This window comes from Chrysochloris asiatica, unplaced genomic scaffold (assembly GCF_000296735.1).
Source record: "Chrysochloris asiatica unplaced genomic scaffold, ChrAsi1.0 scaffold00016, whole genome shotgun sequence".
In the NCBI taxonomy this organism is placed as follows: domain Eukaryota; kingdom Metazoa; phylum Chordata; class Mammalia; order Afrosoricida; family Chrysochloridae; genus Chrysochloris; species Chrysochloris asiatica.
In genome coordinates, this window is record NW_006408534.1 from 13,504,760 (window position 1) to 13,524,899 (window position 20,140).

Sequence of the window (20,140 nt, forward strand, 5' to 3'; positions counted from 1 at the left end):
GGGTCGCTATGGGTCGGAACCGACTTGACGGCACTTAACAACAACAACAACAATGGAAAAATTCATTTTAACACTTATAACTTTTAAGACTTTGTATACATTACAACAGTACATTAATGATACAAGTTGTAAAATACTTTTCCATTCCTTTGGGTTTTGTATATGATGGTTTTACATCAGTCACTGCAGGTAGATTGAGCAAGCTTCGTTTTGGGTTTTTTTTAAATATGCATTGGACTAGATATATTCACAATAGATTAATATTCCCTTTTTATCATTATAGTTAGCTTTAAAATTGCCACATAGTCCACAAAACAAGATTTGCTTTAGAACCAACCCAAAAAGTTAGTTGAAGACTACCAGTGTTGGGACCTGCTGGGCCAGAATGTTGTAGTGTTTGGCTAAATGTTGACAGCATTATGAAGAGAATCCTGGATGGAGGCATGAGGCCTGCAGCATCCGCTGTAAAACCTCACTGATGTGACTGCAAAGCTCCATCCTCAAACATTTGCAGGATTATTACCACTGAGAGAGTACATAGCTGTAGGTAGGTGTTCCTGGGGCTTGGTGTGTTGGCACAGTAAGTGGGTGAAGGATGACAGGATTTGGGGAGTGAGCAGTCAGCAGGGTGCCTGCTGACATGGCCATAGTGGTACCAGCCACCATGTCCACGGCTGCCCCATTGCCTCTGTCTGGTAGGGGTGCAGGATACACTGTTGCTGGCATACCATTGGGTTGCACCACTGTGGTGTGATGGATGACACGAGGGGGAGCAGCATACAAGGGTTGTGTGTAATACATGCCTTGCTGTGCATATGGCCCTGTTGGGGGTAGGCACTTCGCACAGGGTATACAGCAGTCTGATAAGGGGTCAGGGAGGAGGAGTATGGTGGCACCGTCCCACTGGTGCATGAACAAGATACTTTATAAGGTGTACCAGGAGTGTAACCTGGATAACCAATTCCTCTGGCACTTGCATAGGGAACCCCAGAAGATCCAGGGCTATAAATAGGATATATGATTTCAAAAATGGGTAGTAGCCGAGGCAGTGGCCTGGACCTCGGGACTAGTATGCGTTGCTCCCGGGAAGCTCAGTTCCCGGGCAAAATGAGGGCTCGTAACACCAAGACCTGCACCGATGCTGAATACAGCTGTGAAGCTGTGAAGCCGTGCGTTTCAGCTGCAGCCTCCATTTTAGTCCACTTTTTCGTTTGATTTCTTGACTGCTGCTTCCATAAGTGTTGATAGTTGATCCAAGAAGAATGAAGTCCTTGACAACTTCAATCTTTTCTCTGTTGATAAGAATGTTGTTTATTGGTCCAATGGTAAGGATTTTTGTTTTCTTTACATTAAGATGAGATTTTTGTTTACATTACATGGAGATGAAATCCATACTGAAGGCTGTGCTCTTTCATCTTCATTGGTAGAGTACTGGATTACCAGCTGGGCTGCTAACCACAAGGTCAGTAAGGTCAGTAGTTTGAATCTACCAGTTGCTCCACAATAGAAAGATGAGGCTTTCTGCTCCCATAAAGATTTACAGCCTTGGGAACCCTATGCAGGGTGGCTATGAGTCAGAACCCATTCAGTGGCACACCACCACAATCACATCTATGAAAAAAAAGATGATGAAAAAACCTCTATCATTAGCCAAAGCAAGAACAGGGCAGACTGTGGAACAATCAACTATTCATATGCAAGTTCAGGCTGAAACTGAAGAAAATTAAAACAAGTCTACAAGAACCAAAATATGACCTGGAACATATCCCATCTGAATTTAGAGATCATTTCAAGAACCAATTTGTGACCAAAAACCAGAAGAGCTGTGGGATGACATCAAGAACATCATGCAGGAAGAAAGCAAAAGGACACTAAAAAGATAAGGAAGAAGAAAAAGACCATAATGGATTTCAGAAGTGACTCTGAAACTTGCTATCCAGTATAGATATGCTAAAGCAAATGGAAGAAATGAGGAGGTAAAAGCTGAATAGAAAATTTCAAAGTGTGCAAAGATCTGAAGTTAAAAAAACAAAAGGGAAGAACATGCTAACTATTTCTCAAGTTGAAAGAACTGAATGAAAAATTCAAGGCTTGATTGCAATACTGAAGGATTCTTTAGGCAAAGTATTAAATGATGCAGAAAGTATCAAATGGAAGGAATACACAGAATCACTGTACCAAAAAGAAATGGCTGATACTCAACTATTTTAAGAGGTAGCATATGATCAAGAGCCAATATAATTGAAGGAAGAAGTCCAAGGTTTATTGAAGGCATTGGCAAAGAACAAAGCACTGGGAAATGATGGAATATAAATTGAAATCTTTTAATGAACTGATGTAGTATTGGAGGCAGTAACTCAACTATACCAAGAAATATGGAAAACAGCTATCTGGTCAACTTATTGGAAAGGATCAATATTTGTGCCCATGTCAAAGAGAAGTGACCCAATAGAATGCAGAAATCATAGGACAGTATCATTAATATCACATGCAAATAAAATCATACTGAAGGACCTTGCTCCTGATCAACAAAATGGCATTGCAGCTGCCCCCAAAATGGTGCTGAAGAAAGTCCTGCTTAAGCTTCGATCTCCTGAAAGTCTTTGTTACACCAAGAGGCCTTCCCCACAGTAGTTTCTGGTTTCCAAAACATCTCCATAACTTTACCAATTAAAAGCCTGCCAAAACCCTCCCAGATCCTCCCATTACTGTACCTGGGAAACACTGCCTTAAATACGGCCAGTCTGTAAGGGACTGGCAGATTCTTTGTCTCTCTTGACTTTGAGTTCCCCCTCCCAGGTTTATTCTGAATAAACCTGCCTGCTGTTGAAGCCACAGTTCTCTCCTCATCTCTTTCTTTCTTATTTTTTACATTTGCTCAAGACAATTTAAAAATGGCTACACCAGTACATTGACAGAGAGCTGCCAGAGGTTCAAACCAGATTCAGATGAGGTTGCGGAGCAGGGATATCATTGCTGACATCAGATGGATCTTGGCTGAAAGCAAAGAATACCAGAAAGATATTTACCTATGCTTTATTGACTATACAAATGCTTTTTGATTATGTGGATCATGACAAGCTATGGACAGAAATGTGGAGAATGAGTATTTTGGAATGCTTAATTGTGTTCATGAAGAATCTGTACATAGACCAAGAGGCAATCGTTCAAACAGAAAAAGGGAACACTGAATGGTTTAAAATCAGGAAAGGTGCCAGGGTTTTATTCTTTCACCCTAATTATTCAATCTCTATGCTAAGGAAACAATCCAAGGAGCTGGGTTATATGAAGAAAAATGTGACATCAAAATTGGAGGAAGACTCATCTGATACGCAGATGATACAATCTTGCTTGCTGGAAGCAAAGTGGACTTAAAATACTTACTGATGAAAATCAAAGACCACAGCCTTTGGTATAGATTACACCTCAATGTCAAGAAAAAAAAATCTCTTCACTGGAACAATAAATAACATCATGATAAATGGAGAAAAGATTAAAGTTCTTGAAGACTTTATTTTTAACACTCATGGACGTCAACACTCATGGAAGCAGCAGTTAAGAAATCAAATGACGTATTGCATTAGGTAGATCTGCTGCACAAGACCTCTTTAAAGTGTTGAAGAACAAAGACGTCAGATTGAGGACTAAGGTGCGGCTGGCCCAAGCCATGGTATTTCCAATAGCCTCATGTGAAAAGTTGGACAATGAATAAGGAAGACAATAGAATAACTGATGCTTTTGAGTTATAGTTTTGGAGAAGAATATTAAAGGTGCCATGGACTGCCAGGAGAACAAATAAATCTGTGTTGGAAGAAGTGCAGCCAGAATGCTCCTTAGAAGCCAGGATGGCCAGACTTGATCTCTTATACTTTGGGCATATTATCAGGAGGGACCCATCCTTGGAGAAGGACATCATGGTTGGTAAAGTGGAGGGTCAGTCAAGAGTCAGAGAAAAAGAGGGAGAGCCCAGTGAGATGGCTTGGCACAGGGGCTCACGTGTTGCAGCAATTATGAGGATGGAGCTGAGCCGTGCAGTGTTTCATTCTATTGTACATAGGATCACTATGGTTCGAGACTGACTTGATGGCACGTAACACAACAGTGTGCCAGAATCAACTCTATTGCTGTGGGCCTTGGGTTTTAGCAACCTTTATGGAAGCAGCTCATCAGTTTTTCTTCTCCAGTGCTGCTGGGTAGGTTTGAACCACCAATCTTTCCGTTGCTAGTCAAGTACAAACCATTGATGACATCTACAACCTAACTGAAGCGTTGTTGCCATTGTTGTTATGTGACACGGACTTGGTTCCAACTCATAGCAACTCTGTGTACAACAGATTTAAACACTGCTTGGTCCTGCACCATCCTCACAATCTTTCCTATGTTGCAGTCATTGTGTTAATGCAGCTTTCTGAGGGCCTTCCTCTTTTTGTTGATCCTCTCCTTTACCTAGCATGATGTTCTCCAGGAACCGGTCCCTCCTGATGACATGTCCAAAGTATGTGAGACAAATCTCTTCATTTTTGCATCTAAGAAGCATTATGGCTGTGCTTCTTCCACAACAGATGAGGTCATTCTTTTGGCAATGCAGGATACTTTCAACATTACTAGCAAACACAACTGAGGCATTATTGTTGTGTGCTGTCAACTTAGCAGCCCTGTATAGGCGTTTCAAGGTTAAGTGCTGTTGAGTAGATTTCCACTCAGAGGGAACCTGTATAGGATTTCCAAGGAGCAGCTGGTGAGTTTGAACCATTGACATTGTGGTTCAAACCGACCTTAAGGTCGAGTGCTTTGTCCTACAGCACCACACCAGGACTCCTTTATGGGAGCAGAAAACCTCATCTTTCCCTCAAGGAGCAGCTGGTGAACTTGAAATACTGACCTTGTGGTTAGCAGTCCAACCCGCTCCACCACCAGGGCTCCACTGTTGCTGTTAAGTACCATAGAGTCAGTTTCAACCCATAGCCACCCTGTATAGGGTTTCTGAGGAGCGGCTGGTAGATTTGAACAACTAACCTTGTGGTTAGCAATCCAGTATTTATTCTATAGTGCCACACCAGGGCTCCCTGTTGTTAAGTGCCGTTAAGTAGGTTCTGACTCATAACGATTTCAAATCTTTGCAGGAGCAGAAAGCCTCACCTTTCTCCTGTGGACCTGTGATTTACAGTTCGATACTTATTGTATGTAGTTACCACACACACCACACATGCCTATGGTCTTGCATCTACTAAGTGATGGAGTCAGGATTCCAATCAGGCAGCCTGAATCCAGAGTCCATCTCTGCATGTCTGCTCCATCCCCTCTCTGCTAAGTGAGGGAGGCAGGGTGAGAGGCTACATGGGCGGGGGTAGGGGTGGGGAGTACAGAGAGATAAGGTTTGGGATAGATGGGGTGCAGAAGTCACAAAGACCCAACTCAGCAACTTACTGCTGAATGATCTTGGTCAGGCTGCTCAAACTCTCTAGACCTCTGATTGCTCATTGAAGTTGTTGTGATGATTATTTTAAGTTTGTATAGAGCCCAGGACAGTACCCGGCTCACACAAGGGGGCTCACAGTGCTGAGTGAAATGGACCTGGTTCAGGCCAGTCCGCATCCTGACCCCAAGATTTCAGTGGCTCCTATCTGATATAGGAGGGGACTGGGCTAGATGAGCTTCAAGGTCATTACCAGCACACATAGTCTTTGCCTCTAGGAATAAAACTGGGAAGGGTGAAAAGGGTTGACTTGAGTATCAGCAGTGACTGGCTATGCTTAAAATCCAGTGATTAATGTTTGAAAAGACACACAAAAACAATAATTATCCATGTGTGGCTGGGAATCTTGTATTCTTTCATTAAGTTAACAAAATTGCCAGTGAGGTAGCATTTAGAACCATAAAACCACCCAATTTATTCCTAGTTGATAGGAAGCTTGAAGGAGAGCATGTCCCTCCCAGAAAACTTAAGACGAGGACGCCAGCCTCCAAGTTCATCTGCTCACACTAGTCTGGCTCAGGCTTGAAGCCTAATTTATCATTCACTTGTTATCATAGTTTTTAAAGCAATCACAGCACAGGGCCCTCAAAGGAGTAGAGACAAGTGGCATGGATACAGATGCTTCCTTCACAGTATAAGGTAACTAGGGTAAAGGTGTACAGAAACACCCACCTTTGCTTTGTAGGCAGAAAATGGCAAAGGACAGAAGGATTCCAACCAGACTCTGTGAGTGATTTAAGAAGAAGAAGAAGAAAAAAAACCTTTATGGAGAGGCACACACCAAAGAACTGCCAACCATTTGAGATCAAAAGGGCAGTATTTACCTAAGGACACATTTCATAAGGGTTGGAAATAAAGGAGGTGTGGAAATAAGAAATACAGGGAGCAAGTGGGATGATAAATGATGTTACATGGAGGTGATTGTAATCATTGAGATGAAATGAATTGTCTGATTTGTTGAATGTAAAACCTGCTCTGTAAACCTTCACTCAATTCACAATTAAAAGTAAAAATAAAAAATAAAACCAAACCTCATAATGAACATCTCAAATGTGGTGTCAACACCACTATCTAAGGCTGCAAAGATGGATTTGAACTAAATCTTATGTGTTTATGCCAGACTGGGAGCCCCATGAGTAGAACTCCCCCACTTATTTGCAGATGTATCCCAGCATCTTAACATGTTCCACACATCTTTATTACATAAATGTCCCAACGAATGAAAGAATTAATATGAAAATCCTACATCACTTTCTCTAACATAGCTCCACATCAGAAAACTACCATGATCTGGCAAATCAGTTTTGTTTGATGAGAATCAAGTAGTTTTGGTGCTCTCCAAAGCCCAGAGAAACCTCCTACACACAAATAAGCTTGATTGAAACTATAGACCACCAGCCAGCCCCTAGTTACTTACTGCTCTAACGCTATATGCACATTTTCCAGAATTGATTTTAAATCACAACCACTCAATGTCTTGCTTTTTCTGCTTCAAAGCACTCCAGACTTCATACCCAAAAAAATGTTCTGTGTAGTCTTTTCTTCATTTGCAATATGTTCAGTTTGAAAGAGACAGGCTGTGTTTTGGTTTTTTCACCCAAACATAGACCATGCCTGCAGAGCTCTCAAGACATTCATTTCACTCATTCATTCATCCATTCATTCATTAGTTCATTCACTCATTTATTCTATATAGATTTCCTGCTACAGTACAGGGTGCTTTTCAGAATCCAGTCTCTGTCTCCAAAGACCACATTGACTTGTGGGAGAGAGACAATCACTTACACCCTAGAAGAGGGGTTTGGGGTAGGAAATCTGAGACATATTGGGAGAGAGAACCAAAGAAAGGAAAGGAAGACTTGCAGCTAAGATATTTGGAGTTTAAAAACATCCAGAGAAGGGAAAGATAGGTTTGATCCTACAGCTGAAAATGCTAAAGGCCAGGGGCTGATTACTCAATAAACAAGGTAAGCATGAGCTTACTTGTGCTTATTTACTAACCTGTGCAATTTCTCAAGGGTTTCACCACCTCTTTGATCAGTAAATTTTTGGCATGATGAAAAACACATGAAACTGTTCACTGCAGATTAGTAAATAAGCATAAGTAAGCCCATGCTTACCTTGCTTACTGGGTACTTCATCCCTGTCTGAGATTGTACATTTCAAAAGAGGCTTTGATTTTTGTAGGAAGGTGCTGTGAGGCAGTAAAGAGACAGCTGCCAGCCATAGAAACAGAACCTTTGATGTCGTGAGAAAAATGTGAAATCGTCCAATACAAATTAGTAAGTAAACACTAATAAATCCGTGCTTACCTTGCTTATTAGGTAACCTGACACTGCTAAAGGCAAAGTAGTTCTGTGGGCTTGTAAATTTTCAAAGTAAAAAATCTATGAGTATTATGTGAGATTAGAGAATGGACAGTGGATAGTGGGCACTTGTTAAGTGCCATGAGGTCGGTTCCGACTCACATACATTACTGCATATTAACTACTACATATAGCTCTACCTTGCCAGAGTCTTCCAGAGGTCGTCCATTTTGCCTCCTTTGCTCCTTCAACCAACAATTTCTAATACTGCACGAATCCAAAAATCCTGCTCTTTTCTCCAAAACTCTTGCACTCTTGCTATGGCTCCAGCCTGTCTTGCCTAGACATCGTCAATCTTCCCGTGTGTCTCCATCTCCTCCCCCTTCTTAGGGCTCCCATTTGCTTTGGAAGCGAGGTCCCCTTACCCAGATGGTTGCACTCCCCACTGGAACCCCGTTCTGTCACCCAAGCGCTTTTCAGGGACCAACTTCCCTGGAAGGAGAATCTGGAGGGCCCTCCCATTGGCACCCACCCATTGCCACTGCCGGCTCAGAGAGAGCACAAACCCTCCCCACCCCGGAAGTCCACCCAGTGAGGTGCAAAATTTGTTCTGAGAGTTTTGCTTCAAACCTAAAGGGCTCCAGGGCGGAATTGGAAGCTAGAGGACGGTGTCTGTAAGCCAGAGAAGGGCGAGGAGGGTCGGAGTCATCCTGAAGGGCTCTGACCGTCCAGTTCAGGTGGGGTATGGATGCCTTACCCGGGCATGAGGCTGGGGGGCACGTAGGCGGCATTGAACTCGGTCAGTAGGGTGCCTGCGCTGCGAGAGGCCATGGTGGGTGCGGCGAGCGCTCATCCAGCCCCGGCTCCAGCACTCCGAGCCCGACGGTAAACAGCCCGCGAGTCACCGGGCAACCGCGCGCCTGGCAACGCGAGCCGGAGTCGAAGCGGTCCTGACCCATTTGGCGACAGCCTTCCTAGAACTGCACCTTCCTCTCGGGCCTTGAACATGCCTCCCCATCTCCAGATGCTCTCTCGTGTGACCCAGCAAACCGCTGACCCACCCAAAGCTTCAGCTACACCCTCACCCCTACATCCGCAGCCCCAACCCATCCCTGCCAATAAAAAGGGCTGGGAGGAGTGAGGGAGAGGTGAGGGGTGTCCTGAGGCCCAGCTGTAAAAACCTGGTGGAAAGGCTGGGTTGGATCCTTCCAATTGTTGCGACACTGGACTCAGTGACCCTGCTTGGAACGCTATGGCTCGAAGGGACCGTTCAGACATGCAGGCCACGCAAAGGGAAGCGATCCTTGGCTCAGCCCCAAGGAGGTTTCAGAAGGGGGTTCTGTGAGGGTCCTCCCTAGTGTATCCTGCTTGTCCAGAACGCTCTGTTCATTCAAGTGTATTTGTGTTTCGGGAAACTAGGTGGATATTTTTCTCACAAATCTTGTTTCTCCATGAGAATTTCCTTTTCACCTCATATTGTCCCTCAAATGAATTCAGAAGAGTGGTTTTAGCTGCTAAGTGGCAAAAAAATAAACCGTGAAAAACTCTGTGTGGCAATTTGAGCCCAATTCCTCAGTTCAGTGGGGCCCCAGTGATTCCACTGGGTTGACATGTTTGTCCAACAACAAACTTGAAGGCCCACGTGATAATGTAACATGACTCCCTAGGGAGTGACTAAGGTCTTTTTGGGTGGCACACACACACACAAAAAAGGACGGCTAAAATAAAGGTTGAAGGCTGGAACCCACCCAGTTGTGGTGTGGCAGAAAGTCCTGGTTATCTGCATTAGTAAAGATTAAAGCCAAGAAATTCTTGTGGAGCACTTTTAATTTATAACAAGCAGGGTTGTTTGGTGCTTCCAAATCTCAATTTTTTTTCAGCCCTGAGAGGTATTTTGGGAGAAGCAGCATTTTAGGGTTTTAATGGGGATGGTAGGGTAGTGTTAGCTTCCAAACTTCCGGGTGCTCTTTGTAGTTTGGACCCAGACCCTGCCCCTTCCTCGTCCTTACAGAAATCCTAGTATTAATAAGAACATTACAGCTACAGTTGTCTTTGCCAGTCTCATTTCACCCCGTCAGCTGCAGATCTGGAAGAAGTGTTATCTTCACAGTTTGACTCTGTAAATGGCAACTGATGAAGACCACAGACACTAATGAGTTCACAGGATGCTGTTTCAACCAGAATTCTCAAAGATTTGATGACAGATGGAAGGAGGGAGACCACAGGCTTCTAAGAGACATAACACACACACAAAAAAAAACCAAAAACTGAGGTCTGAGGAAGAAAAGGAGCCTTAGAGAAATGACTGGTTGCAAACTAGGTGGAAGGAATGTTCATGCACCCTTCAAAATACATTTTTCTGTATTTTTCTAAATTTTCTACATGGAACATATGAATCCACCCAGCAGTGTCCTGTCAGAAAGGCCTGAAGACCTGCTTCTATAAAGATTCCAGCCAAGAAAACCCTACACAGCTCAAATATTTTTATTTTTCTCTTTTTAAACCTTCAGACTCTGTTACAGATAGAGCACCACTGTTGTTGTTGTTAAGTGCCATTAGGTTGGTTCCAACTCATAGCAACCTTTTATAAGATTTCCAAGGAGCAGATGGTGGGTTTGAACTTCTGACGTTGTGATTAATAGCCCAGTGCTTATCTTATAGCACCTTGCCAGGATTCCATTCTTCCAGCCTCCTGAGATTCAGATGCAGTGATCCCTTCATGAGAACAGGTGGGCTAGAACATGCACCTCCCTCTCTTAAGATCCTAAACACTTGAACTTCCATTTCTGAGGGACCAACCACCAGGCATAGCTTTGTCATTGCCTGGTAAATCCTGATTTTGTAGCTGGGGAAACCCTGGGTTGGGATTTCTATGTAGGACCCAACCAGGTCTGCCCAGGTTCCCCAATCCTCATGGGCACCCTGTGTGCTCAACTTAATTGTATGGAAGGCGTGGATCAGAAAACACTGTGCAACAGTCCAGCTTCCTGTGCACCCAGAGCATGAAGTTCTTTCTTACTGGTGGGAGGGGGTGTCCTACCCACACTCATGCTAGTCCCATCTGCCTACTCCTGGTGGCAGAAGAGCTTGCTTAGCAGCTGAGAGGCAGCGCATGCCTGCGGGGTGGGCAGAAGGTTTCATTCAAGGGGCTGGGAGAGGACACCTGAAGCTGGGCAGGGCTTTATCTAGAAGACGGAGGCTGCTGAATAATTAATTCCAACTCTAAGTCTGCACTCCCAGGCTGCACGCTGGATGCACACCACACACACACACACACACACACACATGCTGGGCTGACAACTAGGACGGCGGGGGCTGCGGGGCTGTGAGTCTCTGTGAGTCGCTGGAAGGAGCAGCTCAGGCTTGGTTGCCTTGGTCTCTGTGGGCAGCATCAAAGGGGGCGTGGGAGGAGGAGGCAGCAGGGAGAGGAGGTGTATGAGCCTCACTGGCTCCTCCAGGCTCATTCCTTCCCTGGCTGCTCCCTCCTGCCTGGCAGTGCCCAGACCCTCCACATCATCATGGCCCTGCTCGTTCACCTTAAGACCGTCATGGAGCTGCGGGGCAAGGGCGACCGGATCGCCAAAGTCACTTTCCGAGGTAGGGAAGCTCTGTGCTAGTGGTACTGCCCCTGCTCTGGAAGAGGACAGAAATAGAGCAGGGAGGACAGACTGGGTGGGAAAAGTTCTCAGTAGGTCTGGGTCCATGGGCTTCTCTGGGGTAGCCATTCATCGCTAGACTGACTGACCATTCTGATTCTTGAATCAGGATGGTCCCCTGTGTTTGGGTATCTGTATCTGTGTCACCTCTCCTTGTATGGTAGTCACTAGCTTTGCCAGGGCACTAGAGGGATGGGAAATCCTCTGGCTGCATCTGGTTGAAGGGAGACAGAAGCACGAAGTCCACTCCTGGGACTGAGCCCTCTCCTCTCCCCACCCCTAGACTGCATTTCTTTGGGCACAGAGTAGGGATGGGATCTGGCACCTGGCAAATGCAGGGTGGCTCCTAGACCTGAGACCAGCCAGGAGTTCTCTGGGCCCCTGCATGATGGGGTACTGCTGGCCTCTCTCAGGTGTATTTCTGACCCAGAGGCAGGGACCCCATGAACCCCACTGGCCTCTGCTCCATTGGTTCTCTCCTTTCCTTCACCCTACTCATGCATTCAGTTACCATCTATCATAACCTACTATGTGCTAAGGCTGGGACCTGGGAATATAGAGCTGAATGTGACCCAGACCCTGAAATTTCAGGGGCCTGAAATCTGGGGAAGGAGGACCATTAAGCAGAGAAATACAACAGGCTGTGGACTATAGCAAGAATGGGGACAAGTGCAGCTGTACTCTAACCCAGGCTGGGGGTGTGGTGGTCAGGGAGGGCTTCCAGGAGGAGGCAACATCTCAGCTGAGAGAGCAGAGTGGGCAGCAGAGAATAGAGCAGGCAGAGGGAACAGCATGTAGCGATGCTGAGAGAAAAAGTCTGGATGAGGCTGCAGCCCAGAGTGGGGCAGGAGCTGAGATTAGAGAGACAGAGCCAATGAGGTGATGCTGGGCTTCAATCTGAGGATTTGGGGCAGCTCCTGAAAGGCAGGACAGACCCTAAAAGGCAGGACAGATACCTCTGCCTTTGACCCACAACCTCTGCCTCCCATACTGCCCACAGTCCAATCCTGTGAAGGATTGGACTTTTGACCAAAGGCCACCCTTCGCTACACATGGTCCTTCTCCCCAGAGACAGGTCTGAGGCTGGGGCTGGGGAAGTAGCTGAGAACAGCCCACTATATTAAAGGACAAAGTGAGCATCCAGGCCCAGGCTGGAATAACAACTGCCCACTAGTCTTTCCCTTGAAGTCTTGAGCAGGAGCCCTAGGATGCTATATCACCCCCCTCAATGGGGTCAGCTCTGGACATGAGACTATGCATTGTCCTTTGTTCATAAAGACAGGCAGAGTGATGGTCTCTACTGGCAGGAGCGGGTCAGGCAGGAAAGGAAAGGAGGGATGGGCAGGCTGCCTGTTGCTTTCCACACCCACCCAATGGTGGCTTTCTCTGTAGCACCTGGACCTCTTCATGCCACCTGCAGGCACATCCTCTAGATAGAGAAACTGCATTCTTTTACCTGTGAAACATGTTCCTGTGTTCAACAGACACACCATTGTTGGCTGTTGAGCTACAGGTCACTATTTTGTTGCAGCTGTGACAAGATAGTCCTATGTTGCAGACAGAGCAATCAAGACCCAGTCATAAAGAGATCTGCATGGCATTAGTGAAGTGGATGAGTTGTGGTGAGCCCAGCTCTCAAGAGCTTATTCCCAGTCTTGACTGTTTAACCCTACAAGCTCCTTTACCTCCTGCTGGGTCAGCTGGGGGTCAGTGCCTAGCTCATCTGACCTCCTCCTATCTCTTTGGGCAGTTACGCTGGTATTTCAGCCTCAGCGGACCACACAGGGTGTTGCCTATTTGCAAATCATGCCCTCAGGAGTGATGGGAGAAATCCATTTCCAAGTTCAGCATTTGCATGAAGTGGCTGTAGGCAGAGCTCCTGGGGCGGGGTGTTGAGATCAGGAACCAGCAGATGGCTGGAACTCTCTAGAAAGAGTCTTTATAACAGCCAGAGAGTCCCGTGCCACTCATTATGTTGTTGTTAGGTGTCGTTGAGTTGATTGTGAATCATAACGACCCCCAGGTACAACAGGAAGAAACACTGCCTGATCCTGCACCATCCTCACAATTGTTACTATGTTTGAGCCTGTCATTGCTGCCACTGTGTCAATCCATCCTATCGGTGGTCTTCTTTTTTGCTGACCCTCCATCTTTCCAAGCACGGTGTCCTCAGGGACTCATCCTTTCTGATAACATGTCCAAAGTACGAGACACAAAGTCTCACTATCGTTGTTAACAAGGAATAATTGGCCATACGTCTTAAATCGATCTGTTCAGTCTCTAGCAGTCCATGGTGTAGTCAATATTCTTTGCCAACACCACATGTAGTTGTTAAGTGACATCAAGTTGGTTCTGACTCATAGCTACCCTGTGTAGGGTTTCTGACCAGTGGCTAGTGAGTATGAAACGCCAGCCTTGTAGTTCACCGTCCAGTGCTTATCCTACAATGCCACACCAGGACACCACTCTGAAAGACCTACACTAATAACCGTTCAGCGTCTTCATTGGTGTAGAAAAACAAGCTATTGGAAAAAAAGACAAACTGACAAGCAGTCAGAAGGAGATGCTGGTCCTGAGCTCCCAAACTTCTTGAGGTGGGTTAGGTAGCAAACGTGTCAGTTAGTAGTAGCTGCAAGCAAACCAGACTGAGATATAGTTTGACTTTCTGTCCATCCAGGACACTTAGGAAAGAGCCTCACTGTGCTGCAGTGGAGAAAGTTTCAGATGTGTAATTAGATGCCCTGGCTCATACCTGGGCTCTGTCACTTACTTCATCTCTCTGAGCCTCAGTTTCCTCATCTGTGAAATGGACTTGCTAATAACACTGGCCTCATCAGGTCGCTATAGTAAACAGTAGATAGGGAAAAGTTTGAGGGCAAACCATTCCGATGGCTGATAGGTTTGTGAGGCTGACAACCCAATGCCCCATGCATGGGAACAAGTGCTGGCTTCTGTTAATCCATCTTGTGAACAGAAGGGGGACCTTGTGAGGTAAAAGAGGAGAGGAAAGCACATCTGAGGGCCTTTGTCAGGAGCAGGTAAGTGAGGTCTGGCCTCTGCTCTCTAGGGACCCCAAACTAAGATGTTCTACAGAATGAGGACCTGGAGCAGACTGCCCCTGAGACACCTAGTCCCATGTGGGCCTGGAAAGCACAAGCTTTATGCCTGGCTACCCCATTTCCCACCACCCCAGGTCAGGCAGTCACCCACTTTCAGTCCTGCTTTCAGATCTTATTATAGCAATGGCCACTCTTGATCTGATCCTATCCATCTTCATTCATTCACCAAACTTGCTGATATCTGTGGACTTCTATGCCTAGGCCCTACACTAGGCCTGAGGCCATAGAAGTGAAGAAAACCTAGGACTCCAGGATTTATAGCCTCATTGGGTCAGATAGGAGGAGAGACAGAGACAGTCTGAACAAGACACCAGAAGGCTTAGACTCCATTCCAGGCTTGCATGCAGGCCAAGGGGCCTTGAGACCTTGGTTTCCTATTAGTAAGATGGAGACAACAATTCTAATTTTACTCCAAAGCCTGTAGCAAAATCAAGAGTGGGTGGCTATCTGGGAAGGAGCCATCCTGACCATAGGTCAGAGAGAGGCAGGATTATCTTCTTCTTGTTGTGAAGTGCCATTGAGTTAGTTCCGACTCATAGTGACCCTGTATAGGGTTTCTGAGGAGCGGCTGGTGGGTCTGGACCACCAAGCTCATGGTTAGCAGTCAAGTGTTTCACCTATAACACCACATCAGGCCTAGTTGAGGATTGTCATTTTTCAATTTCCAGAATCACTCATAAAGCCATAGGATGCAGGGAAGGGGAAAGACACTAAGTTCCCCATTCAAGGCCCCCAAAGCCCACAAGTGTGAGTTCCTGGGCTATCATGAGAACCCTGCCCAGGCTGGCTCTGGGTGCTTGAGAAGAGATGGAACCCTCTTACCAAAACCCTAATTTCATTTGTGAAATGGCAATGTCTGGATCTGATCTCCAGGTACATCACCTGAATAACTTAACCTGGCAATCGGCCCCAAGATTTTCTTTATCAAGGTTTCTCCCTTGATCCACCTAACTTTTCATCCTTATTGTTTCCCTTCCTGCTCTACCCCTAACTCACACCCCACTATCCCCTTACTACACTGAACTCACTGCCATTCCCCAAACCTCCAATTCTTTAGACACTGCATTTCTTCTGTCTGAAACGCTCCCAACCTACACCTGGAGAACTCTCCTTAATTCTTGCTCATCCTTCAAGGCCCAGGTTATATGCCATCTCCTGTGAAGCCTCCCTACTTGCCCCTAAGTACTTTGTATGTGCTCCTCCTACAGGTTGTTATGGTACCTTGTGCTTTGGAAATTGACTGACTTCTGATCTTAGCCATCCTTATTGAGCCCTGGACTGAACACCAGGCATGACCTACAAATTGGATAAGAAATGGCCTATTGAATGTGCTTCAGTTTGCCGTTCACTGAAGTACTGCCACACTTGGGCTCAATTTTCCTGACTATGAACACCTACCCCACAGCTTTCTTTCGAAAGGAGAGCAAGGGATTATAAGAGGCCCTAGGACCCAAGAACCCTGGCCCAGACTCTCACAGAGGCTCTTCCTGGGCCCTAGAAGGAGACTGGCCTTACCCTGAGTAAATACTGCGTAATCCAGCTCTAGCCTATGCATTGGAAGCAAGAGGCTGCACATGAACAAGTCCCTTCACTCAAAGTGCTCTCTCTGAACATTACTGTGTACGTGCTCACAGTGCAAGACTGGGGCTTAAGAGATAAACCAGGGTCTCACAATCAGATGGGGAGAAGGAACCTATGCAGACAGAGTGGAAACAAAATGAAGGACATAAGAGGGTCGAGGGGTGGGGCAGGGGATTGGAACAATGCTTAGAGGTTAGCAGCTTACTTAGCTCTACGGAGAACAGAGAACCACCACCGTCCAATCAGCTATACCTCATTACAACCTCTTTTCTTTTTTAGTGGTTTATTGTGAATTATGTGATAGTTTACATGGGAGAATATTAGTTTTACATTCATCCTATAGTATATTGTTTCATTGCCATGGTTACAATCCTCTTCATACATCATCAACCAACCACAGGGTATACCCTGTAAGCCTGCTCTCTGGTCATCAGCACACAGCCCTTCTCACTCTCTGGGTCCAAAGTCCCCAGCTGCTCCATCTCTCCACGTCATCGTCTCTACCTCAATCTCTGGCATCACTGTTTCTCTGGGTAGGGTCCTGCACTCTGCTCTTCTCCCTTGATGGTCCCAGGGACCTCCGCTCCTACACTGCAAAGTCAATCACTCCCTTCCTTTTGCTACAAAATGTCTACCTTTACATTTCCAACCCTCACAATCAGTCCTGATAACAATTATTCACTATTGTATCACAAGAGACCTATCCGCATTTCCTTTCATCAGCCCTGCCTAGACAGATTGGATACTACTCAGTGGAGATTCTACCTTCATCCATGCCCTCTGAATCTAGGTTCCCTCTTGAAAGCTTGTAAGCCAGTCACTTCTTGCCTTTGAAACCCCCCCATTTTGGGTAGCCAATGTCATGACGACCTCTTATGTGTCAGAGTAGAACTATGCTCCAGAGGGTTTTCAATGGTGGATTTTTCAGAAGTAGATCTCCAGGTCTTACTTCTAAGGTATTTCTAAGGTAGACTTGAACAGTCAACCGTTCAGCTGGCCCCACACTGTTCTGTGCTATCCAGGGATCAGGGAAGGTTTCATTAAAGAAGAGGAGGATGAGGAAACATTTAAGCAGGGTCTTCAATAAGTGGCTGTGCTTGGAGATGCAGAAGGAGGAATGAAGTTTATGGGGAAAGGAGCCATTCCAAGGAGGGACTGGTAGGACCAGCGGCTAAACCCCACCACCACCAGATTGCCTTTGAGTCCATTTCAACTCACAAGACAGACAGCTGACCCGTAGGGTTATAAAGCTTTATGGATGCAGACTGCTACAGCTGTCTCCTGAGTGAGGATCCTCTGGTGGGGGGTTCAAACTGCAGGTCTTTTAGCTGCAAGACAGGACTCAGTATTGAATTACCCAATAAGAATGGCCTTACTTGTGATTTCTTATTAATCTGTTACTGCAGTAAGTGGATCAATGCACTGGACTGCAAAATCAGCTTGAACTGCAAGGTGGGTGGTTCAAGTTCACCTGTCGCTCCTCAGAAACCCTATACAGGGTTGCTATGGGTCAGAACCAACTCAATGGTACTTAACAACAACAACATCTGTGTTTATCTTGCTTACTGGGTAATTCAATATTGAGCTCTGGTTTTGCAGTGCTGTTGGACTGGAGGATTGATGTTGTTGTTGTTAAGTGCACCGAATTGGTTCCAACTCGTAGCGACCCTGTATAGGGTTTCTGAGGAGTGGCTCATGGGTTTGAGCCACTGACCTTGTGGTTCAAACTGACTTTGTGGTCCATGGATAATTCTATAGCATCACTCCAGGACTCTTACAGGGCTGGAGGCTAGAAGAGGGAAACCCCAGCGGTGTCTAGTGACTGGAGAGTGCCTAGATTTAGCTGGAGCGCAGAGTGCAGGAAGTAAATGGAGGGAGAGGATCTAGGAAAGGAGCATGGGGCCAGAAAGGTAGCTGTGTGCTGTGTGGTTGGGTCTCCAGCCTGGGTGCTGGAGACAAAGATCCCACTGTTGGCACAGGGGCCACCTCAGACTCCAAATTACATTTGTTCTCCCTAATACAAGGGAGGAGATCTCTTTTTTGGTGATACCTGTCTGGGAACTTCTTTGCCATCCCCGGTAAGGGAGGCCAATGATCCCAGTACCCCACCCCTGGGATGCTCCATGAGGGACAGACTGGGCCTGTCTCTGGACTCTGGCCCAGCCTAGCACCTCCTGCTCTTCTGGAGGAGGGTGGGCAGGGTTTCTGATGAAGGCAACAGCTAGAGAGGACCATAAGGAGAGCCTCTGCAGTCTATGGAAGGCTGTGGATAGAGCTCTGTGTACTCCTGCATCCTCCCCTCTGCCAGGCACACACAAAGCCCCTCACCACCACCCCTGAGGGAGAAATCTCTGCCTAAGGTACCCTCTGCTGCTGCCCAGAGCTTGCTAAGACAGACACTGTAAACCGCTCAGACTTTCTGCTTTGGTAAGAGAAGCATGTTTTTATGATATGGAAATGACTGTGAAACTTCCTTCTGCTACAAAGACCCTCAGCAAAAATGCTGCTGGAAATGTACTCGAGAGCAGACTTGCAAATCATTACCTTGAATTGTGAAGGCTTGGTCATCTTTGCTCCTTTACCAATAACATAAAAAACAACATCCCTCACTAGCTGCAGACCCGGTTCTTCTTTTTTTTTTCTTCTCCTTTTCCCTATTTATAATTTAAAATGACAAATAAATCTGAGTAAGGAGATTAGAATAATGACCCTCTTGTTCCCCCATCCAGTTTCAGCAACCATCAACTCATGACCAATCTTGTTTCACTTGTGCCCATCTGCCCACTAATCCCAAATTACTTTGAAGTCAGTACTAATCCTCATCCCATTCCATCTGTAAATATTCAGCACATAGCTTTAAAACAAACAAACAAAAGACACATACTATATCACTCCTAAAAATTTAACAAGAATCCCTTAACATCATCAAATATTCAGTCAGTCGGATATCTAATTGTCTCATTGTTGTTAAGTGCCATCGAGTCGGTTCCAACCCTGTATAGGATTTCTGAGGAGTGGCTGATGAGCTTGAACTGCCCACCTTGTGGTTCAAACAGACCTTGCAGTCCAGCACATTACCCACAGCACCATACCAGGACTCATAAGTGTTATAAAATTGCTTTTCAATTTATTCAAAACTGCATTTTAGCTTGTTTCATGGGTTCCTTACATTGCTAGTAAAATTAAATCAAATGATCATTCCTTCACTCATTCTTTCATTCATCCAGGCAACAAAGATTCTTCCTTACCCTGAAGGAAAGGGCAAATATTACCCCATTCACAGTGTTTGTGATGAATATTGTGGAAGGAAGGATACTGGTGGAAAGGCAGCACAGAGTAAGGGAAACACACGAAGCCCAGGAGATCTACAAGGCGCCCTGAGAGGGTGGGTTGGGTTGGCTAGGGAAAGATGGAGGAAAAGCAGGTTGGAGGGAAGTAGGAGCAGGCTGAGGCTGAAAATGGACCACACTGGCTGCAGAGGAGCCAACCAAATGAAGGCAGAGAAGTGGGCAGAGAGTTTTTACTGAGCAGGAGAGATCATGTGATATTGAAGCTGGCCCTTGAGAGATTGATTGTAGTGTTTCAGCAGGCACACAACTCACAAGAGGCCTAACCATACAGAGGGGACTGACTTAGACTCAGATGCAGTGATATGGAGCTGCAGCAGGTGTTGGGAGAGCAGTGGGTACTATCTGGGACTGGGGCATAGGACACAGCAGAGAAAGGGTGGAGACAGTGAAGGCCCAATCACAGATGGGCTTTGTTGTCCCATTGTGCAAGGTGAACTTTGTTTTCTAAGTGAATGAGAGACACCAAAGTTCTTCTCTGGGAATGGAATTGGTAAAGAACACTTGAGAGGTCAGTGGGGAAGCTGGGGAAAGGGTAGGAGCAGGGGCTGACCTCTCAGCAGGAGGGCTGTGGGACTGAGGGAAGGAGGAAGGAACTCAGCATTCAGAGAGCAGGTCAACCCTTTGCCATTAAGTAAGTTCTAACACATGACAA

The 20,140-nt window shown here is 46.0% G+C and overlaps 2 protein-coding genes across 5 annotated transcripts in view; one reads left to right on the top strand and one right to left on the bottom strand.

Annotated features, from left to right (window-relative positions):
- The window catches only part of LOC102825809 (chromosome unknown open reading frame, human C2orf70), a 26,948-nt gene extending 18,335 nt beyond the window's left edge, over positions 1–8,613 (bottom strand). The window contains exon 1 of the mRNA XM_006835215.1: positions 8,540–8,613. Coding sequence (XP_006835278.1) covers positions 8,540–8,613 — 74 coding nt within the window. The remainder of the gene's footprint in view (positions 1–8,539) is intronic.
- A 2,565-nt stretch (positions 8,614–11,178) lies between these two features.
- OTOF (otoferlin) overlaps positions 11,179–20,140 on the top strand; it is a 141,660-nt gene continuing 132,698 nt past the window's right edge. For 2 of the 4 annotated variants that reach the window (XM_006835217.1, XM_006835216.1), the window contains exon 1: positions 11,179–11,379. In XM_006835217.1, the coding sequence (XP_006835280.1) occupies positions 11,301–11,379 (79 nt within the window). In that variant the 5' untranslated portion in view covers positions 11,179–11,300. The remainder of the gene's footprint in view (positions 11,380–20,140) is intronic. The other 2 variants (XM_006835218.1, XM_006835219.1) reach the window with 1 other exon arrangement.